Source organism: Triticum aestivum, chromosome 4D, assembly GCF_018294505.1.
Source record: "Triticum aestivum cultivar Chinese Spring chromosome 4D, IWGSC CS RefSeq v2.1, whole genome shotgun sequence".
Classification (NCBI taxonomy): Eukaryota; Viridiplantae; Streptophyta; class Magnoliopsida; order Poales; family Poaceae; genus Triticum; species Triticum aestivum.
In genome coordinates this window covers 124,494,545-124,501,398 of record NC_057805.1, presented here as the reverse complement: position 1 = coordinate 124,501,398, position 6,854 = coordinate 124,494,545, and the positions used below count along the sequence as shown (strand labels likewise).

General features: G+C 46.0%; 1 protein-coding gene and 1 long non-coding RNA gene across 5 annotated transcripts in view; one reads left to right on the top strand and one right to left on the bottom strand.

Annotated features, from left to right (window-relative positions):
- The window catches only part of LOC123096800 (uncharacterized), a 6,443-nt gene extending 2,569 nt beyond the window's left edge, over nt 1-3,874 (top strand). Inside the window, exons 4-5 of one of the 3 annotated variants that reach the window (XR_006446706.1) lie at nt 1,687-2,487; nt 3,014-3,874. This is a non-coding gene — a long non-coding RNA (uncharacterized lncRNA). Of the gene's footprint in view, nt 1-1,686 lie in introns of all 3 variants that reach the window. The other 2 variants (XR_006446704.1, XR_006446705.1) reach the window with 2 other exon arrangements.
- On the bottom strand, nt 979-4,345 carry LOC123096799 (uncharacterized). 2 transcript variants are annotated; one of them, XR_006446703.1, is made up of 3 exons: nt 2,916-3,123; nt 1,597-1,723; nt 979-1,527 (listed from the first exon to the last, which is right to left on the bottom strand). XR_006446703.1 is itself a non-coding variant. In XM_044518573.1 (3 exons), exons 1-3 carry the CDS (start codon nt 4,308-4,310, stop codon nt 1,462-1,464), a joined length of 516 nt encoding a protein of 171 aa, XP_044374508.1. In that variant the 5' UTR covers nt 4,311-4,345; the 3' UTR covers nt 979-1,461. The 2 variants fall into 2 exon arrangements, 1 of the variants encoding a protein (XP_044374508.1); XM_044518573.1 differs by lacking the exon at nt 2,916-3,123 and adding an exon at nt 3,988-4,345.
- Between the last annotated feature and the right edge of the window lie 2,509 nt (nt 4,346-6,854).

Genomic DNA, 6,854 nt, shown 5'->3' with positions numbered 1-6,854 from the left:
CATCGCAAGCATCATCACTAGCATCACAGCCTCATCGCAAGCATCATCACTGGCATCACAGCCTCATCACAAGCATCATCACTAGCATCACAACCTCATTGCAAGCATCATCACTAGCATCACAGCCTCATCGCAAGCATCATCACTAGCTAGCATCACAACCTCATTGCAAGCATCACAAGCATCATCACTAGCACCACAGCCTCATCACTGAACCCTCTCCATTAGCTCTAAGTTGTATAGGGCATTTGCGTAAACCTCTTTAGGGCATGTTAGTCTTGGAGGTAGCTGCCCATGACCCTCAAGCCTTTCCTTGTTAACATGTTGTATTTTATACCCATTCCCCCTGCATGGTTCAAGATCTCGGTCATGCACATTTGTAGAGTTAGGAAAATTCGGTTGAGCTTGTAAACATCGTAGCCTTCAAATTCCTCCAAAACACCAGCAATAAGGTCTTGTAGTGTTTTAGGACTCAAACAATCTGTCAGAGATTGTAGCGAGTTGAAAAACCCAAGGTCAAGCACATTCAAATCCGGACTGTTGGCAGGCTGTTGTACTAATCTAATGTCAAGTCTAGTTTTTGCGACAGCTGCTAGAAATTCCTGGTCATCTGGCAAGATATGGGGCTTAGCATTATCCTGCTGAATGTAGATGGTCTGTCCAGCATCACTTTCCGGCCAAACTGCTTATATCGCTGGCAAGACTTTCTCTATCAGGAACTCCCTCGTCACTTTTCTGTCGACCTTTATTGACTTTGTCTCTATTGTACCTCTGGGTCTGTTGTCGCTCCTCCTCTGAGCAGGAACTTCTTTCACGAATGGCCAGATACCGATTTTCCCAGAGAAGGTCACGTTTCCTTCGCTGTCCCACCTTGGCCTAGCAACGGCCGTTAAGAACATCACCTTGCCAATACAGTTGCCGTGTATAGGCCTCGTAGGCTCTTCCTCCCCATCCAGCAGATAATATGTTCTATTCTTCTTTGTCATGTTAAACCACTTTTCGTCAATATGGACAACATTATGCATAATCTTGAACTTAGGCCTTGCAGTTGCTGTTGTTGCCTCATCAAGCATCGACAAACAAAATTTCATCCTATCCATCTTATTCTTTTCCTTTAAAGCCAGCTTCACACAGTTTGTATGCCTCCTAATCAAATTCAACATAAATTTTCTATGAAGTGTGGTAGGGCTACATCCCAGTTGCCAGGCTAGTGATCTAATAGTAGACCTCTGTTTAATGGGATTGTTAGGATTTTTTCTAGGTTAATGTCCTTAGGCTTTCTTCCAGAATTTCCTTTTCTCTGATCGGCAACATCTACCTCTTGACCTTGTTCAATTTGCAACATTGCTTTCCTCCAAATTCTTTGTATATTCCAAACACCCACTCCAAAAAAATTTGCAATGTCTTGCGTATCAGTTTTCTTAAAAGTGCCTCCTCTACTCATACATAGTGTATGCAATGCTACATAAGCAACAAATTTTTGCTGGTCATTGAGGGTTTTATTTTTTCTACCAATTTGCCCAGCACCTGCACCAACACATACAACAAAGAAATCATTAAATGATCAAGTGATGAAATGATCAACTGTAATTGTACCTGGATTTTGAACAATTTCATCTCCTTCCACTCCATCTCCTTCCATTTCATTTTCTGCTTCTTCATCCATTTCGTCCACATCTTCTGCAGGTGGAGTGAAGTTGAGGTCTGGGAGATCCATTTTGTCCTGAAGATATGAATACGCAAGATGAAGAAGAAGAATAAGTACAAGTAGAAGTAGAAGTACAAGTAGAAGTAGAAGAACAAGAAGAACAAGTAGAAGAAGAAGAAGTAGAAGAACAAGTAGAAGTAGTAGTAGAAGAACAAGAAGAACAAGTAGTAGTAGTAGTAGTAGAAGTAGTAGTAGTAGAAGTAGTAGTAGAAGTAGTAGTAGTAGTAGTAATAGTAGAAGTACAAGTACAAGAACAAGAACAAGTTGTAGTAGTAGTAGTAGTAGTAGTAGACGAAGAACAATTCAGTATATTTTGAGTAGTACTACTGCCTGATCTAACCCACAATACACAGACCAAAAATAAATGTTTGAATGTGTTGCTGGTTTGCTGGAATTCAAGTCTGGATCGATGAGCTACATCCCCCTATTTTCATTTGTTTTTAGAGGGCTTTATGATCCTGACAGACTTTGTTGTGCATCATGACTTTGTTGCAACAGAATTTTACTGTAGGTTTTACTAATTGCTGGAATTCAAGCATGTTTCAGAATGCTCCTAGCTCAGCAAAAGCAGGGAAATAATACTGATTTTTGTTGTTGCTGTAGGTTTTACTAGTGCGAGTGATCTTGACTTCCTTGCAGAGAGGACTAGAGATATGGGGTACTTCAGTGGTTCATCTGCACTCCAGATAACTTTCAGTTTTGTTGTTCAAAATTCAGCACCGCCTTGCCAAACAGCATTCTGCCACTAAATGGCAGCATATGCAGGACCAACTAACAATGTACGGAGACCAGCTAAACCTGGTATCTTTTCCAGATCAAGTTAGACCCTGGTTATTGGAAAGTACTCACTTCATTTCAATTTCTAGATGATATTCAGTTCTTTTTTCACAGCAAAACATCTTTGCTTCATTCTGATATCAGCATATTTCACAAGATCTCAAAATGACTGAAAAGGTCTTTACGAATTGCAAGCAGGGAAGCAACCAAGAGCATCCTAGCCGAAGTTGCATGACCCAATACTAACACCAGAAGTGATCTCACAGATGCAGAGCCACACTTAGTGCCAGAACTAACATTGTTTTCTTGAGTACTTAATCATGGTCTGGAGTACTAGCATGGAGTAAATTTTTTGCAAGAGTACAATTACAAGCATGAGTACACTGAATTTCTTGTAGCAGATGGAGCACATAAAAATGGAGTAGCTCACCTACTGTTGATCTGCTAATTTGTCAATTTTCTGCTCCTTGCTGATCCTTGCTGCTCCTTGCTCCTTGCTGATCCTTGCTCCTATTGTTGATTTGCTAGTTTTGACAGGTGAACAGATGGACAATGGCTGCTCCTTGCTGATCAATTCAAAATTGCTCTGGCGATCAATTCAAGCTTGCTGTGACTGGCGAGAAGACATCCTGGTCAATCACCACATCTGATCAATTTCTGTCTGTGGCGAGAAGAAGTGGTACAACTCCGGCGATCAATTTCTTTGGCGATTAACAATTTTGATCAATTCAAACAGCAACACAGGCAGCGCTACTGCTGCTGTTGGTCAGTGCGGGAAGGAGCACGGGCGGAGGTCAATTGGCCGGATCCGGAGCTCCAGTGCCTGAATCGAGGAGCTGGAAGGCTGAGGCAGGAGGAGGAGGAGCACAGGCTGCGCTGCTGCTGCTGTTGGTCAGCGTGGGGAGGAGCACGGACGGAGGTCAATTGGCCGGATCCGGAGCTCCAGTGCCTGAATCGAGGAGCTGGAAGGCTCAGGCAGGAGGAGGAGCACGGGCGGCGCTGCTGCTGGTCGGTGCGGGGAGGAGCACGGGCGGCGCGAAGGCCAGGAGTCGCGGGCGGTGCGACGGCCAGGAGTCGCGGGCGGCTGGAGGCTGTGGCGGACGGCGAGGGAGCTGCGTACGAGTTTGGGCTCTTGGTTGGAGCGGAGGAAGGCGGCCGGCGAGGGAGCTGCGGCCGGCGCGGACGGACGCCGGAGCTGCAGCAGTGGGGTGGAGCCTGGCGGAGGGGAGGAGCGACGGAGGAAGACGAAGATCCCCGGCGACAAGAATTTCAAATTGAGGGTAGTTTGGTACTTTTTCCTGTTTTCACCTGGTCGGAGAAGTTCCTCAACGACAACTATTTCGAAACAGAGGGAGTACGAAATAATAATCTTAAACAACACTTTTTTCATCCATTAATTGTACCGAAAGTCCCGTTAAATCCGACCTAAATCAGTTAAAATCGTCCATAATAATCACAAAAAGCAAAACCTAGCTGTCACGTGCACCGGCGCAAGCACTTACCAGGCCTCGACGATGACGCGCTTCCCGCTTTCAGCGCCAGCACCGCCATCATCTACCGCGGCCGCCACCACCTCCTTCTTGGCATTTTTCTTCACCTTCTGCTTGGCCGCTGCAGGAGGCGACAGTACCGTCTCCACCGCAGACACCTCCTTCTTGGCCTTCTTCCTGCCCTTCCCCCCGGCCGCCGCCGGCGCCGCCTCTGCTTCCTCCTTTTTAGCCGGAGCGTCGGCGCCCCGCTTCCCGGCGGCCATGCTCCGGGTCATCCTAGGCGGCATTGCGGGGGCTGCCGCCGTCGCAACCGGGGACTTGCGCTTGGGAGGCATCGCTAGGTTAGTGGATTGGGGTGGGTGTTCGGCTCTTCGGTTTTCGCGAAGGAAAGAGATTGTATCTTATAGAAGAAGATGGTGGAGGATGTGAAAAGGACGCGCGTGGGAGAGAGTTTCCCGCCAATTGGGCAGTAGGGGCGGGAGATGAAGGAACATGGGCCGTTTCCACTCCACAACCCACGCCACGTTCATGTTTCGGCAATGTCCATGAGTATATCTTTCATTTTTTCGAACTCAGAGACCTGCTTCCATTTTTTTCAAAAAACTTCCTATCTATTCATCTTTCATCATGGTAACACAGCCAACGTCAGAAATATTAAAAATTACATCCAAATTTGTAGACCACCTAGCGACGACTACAGGCATTGAAGCGAGCCGGAGGCGCGCTGTCGTTATTACCCCTCCCTCGCCGGAGCTTGACACAACTTGTTGTAGTAGACAGTCGGGAAGTCGTCATGCTAATGCCCCATATGACCAACACACCAGAAGAGCAGCCGCCATTGAAGAGAAGTTTAGATTGGAAGGATCCAACCTCCACACGCCTTCTGACAATACTAGACGCACCATCGGGACGGGGCTAGGCGGGGAGAACCTTATTCCATCTTCAACAAGCCGCCGCCGTCTCGTCTTCCTAAACAGGACACAAACCCTAACAAAACTTGAAGAACCACCTAAAACAGAGCCCTTCCACCGGTTTATTTTCACATCACCTCCCACCACTTTCTCCACGATGGTTTTCATATCTATTGGTTTATTTTTCTCTTCACTTTTTCCTTGCAAACCAGCCCTTTCTTAACGTGCAAAAGATCATGGATCTAACTTTTCTAATTTACCCAAATCAACCGATCTCTCCCATCAATGCAATTTACTTTAGGAAACAAATAACATATTTTAAGAAAACAAATAAGGGATTTTAAGAAAAATAACATGTAAATCATTATGTACCTACTTAATTTGTTATGGAATAGTATCAAAATTATAGAGCACAATGAACATTCCATTGTTCTAAGGAAACAAATTCTGAAATCTCTACTATTAAAGGGGAGTTGGAGATGGTACATCTAGCTCTCTCGCCACCGATTGAACGCCCCTCCTCTCCCCCCATTGATTTTTCTCTCTTCCCTCATCGATTTATTTTCACCTATCACAAAATTTTGTTACGAAACCGAGGAGCAGCCCACCCACCCCTCTCTCCGCCTCAAGCAACGCACGCACTACCCCGAGTCCTGACCCCGCCGCGCCCTAGGGTTAGCCCGCCGCCCACCCTCACCTCGCTACCTCCTACAATGGCTATGAGGGGCGGCCACGTGAGAGATTGCTCATGCAACATTGTGGTGTCTCCCCGTGTCTTCCTCTGGACCGCACCATACGGATTATCCCGCGAGACCACACCGCACCGCCGACTCCCCACACCGACGGCTTGCCCGCTCTAGACCGCCTCTCATCGGCGCCCCCGCCGACCTACATTTTTAGGGAAAAGGCCGCAGCCTGACTTTAAATTAATAAACACACTAGGCAACCTAGTAGCACAGACAGATAGGTAGCACATCAGACACGACAGCAACAAAGAAGTTTTAATCGGCCACAACCGGCAACATGGCACGCGGGACAACACACAACAACCCCAAAAGAGGCGCAACTAGAAGTCGACGAGGAGCACCAACTACTGCAACCTGGCTCGATCTCCACCCAAGATGGTTATCGCCAAAGCACGCACACGGGAGATGAGGAGCTCCACAGCCGCCTAGTCGCCCTCTGATAACCCACAGGTATAGGGGATCGTTTGTATCTGTTTTGGATAAACAAGAGTGTCGAACCCAACGAGGAGCTAAAGGTAGAATAAATATTCCCTCAAGTTATATCGATCACCGATACAACTCTAGCACACTTAAACATTTTCTTTACCTAGAACAAGAATAGAACTAGAATTACTTTGCGAGAATAAAACTACGAATAAATTGCAAGATAATAGAGTTAATTGTTTAGTATAAAGGTTTTGTCACACAAGAAAGTTATTTGTCCCTAGGCGATCGGTAACTAGACTGGTAATCATTATTGCAATTTTATATAAGGGACAGGCATGAGCTAACATACTTTTCGTACTTGGATCATATGCACTTATGATTGGAACTCCAGCAAGCATATGCAACTACCAAAGATCATTAAGGTAAAACCCAACCATATCATTAAGTATCAAGTCCTCTTTACTCCCATACGCAACAACCCTTACTCGGGTATAAGTTTCTATCACTCTTGCCACCCACTATAAGAGAATCATGAATGTATTGCAACACCCTACAGCGGGGATCCCTCACGTTTGCGCGACACGGAGGGCACCATACGACAACACCAAAATAAAACATACAACTCAAACCAATCATGATCATCAATCAACCCATAAGACAAAACAGATCTACTCAAACATCATAGGATAACCACATATCATTGGATAATAATATATAATGTTGAGCACCATGTTTAAGTAGAGAATTACAGCGGGGGTAGAGAGGTTACACCACTGCATAGAGGGGGGAGTTGGTG

Coding starts and splice junctions, on each gene's coding strand:
- LOC123096799 (XM_044518573.1), bottom strand. CDS start 4,310: ATGCCTCCCAAGCGCAAGTCCCCGGTTGCGACGGCGGCAGCCCCCGCA. Junction 1,724..3,987: donor CGCGTCATCGTCGAGGCCTG/GTAAGTGCTTGC, acceptor TCATATCTTCAG/GACAAAATGGATCTCCCAGA. Junction 1,528..1,596: donor TGAAATTGTTCAAAATCCAG/GTACAATTACAG, acceptor GTGTTGGTGCAG/GTGCTGGGCAAATTGGTAGA.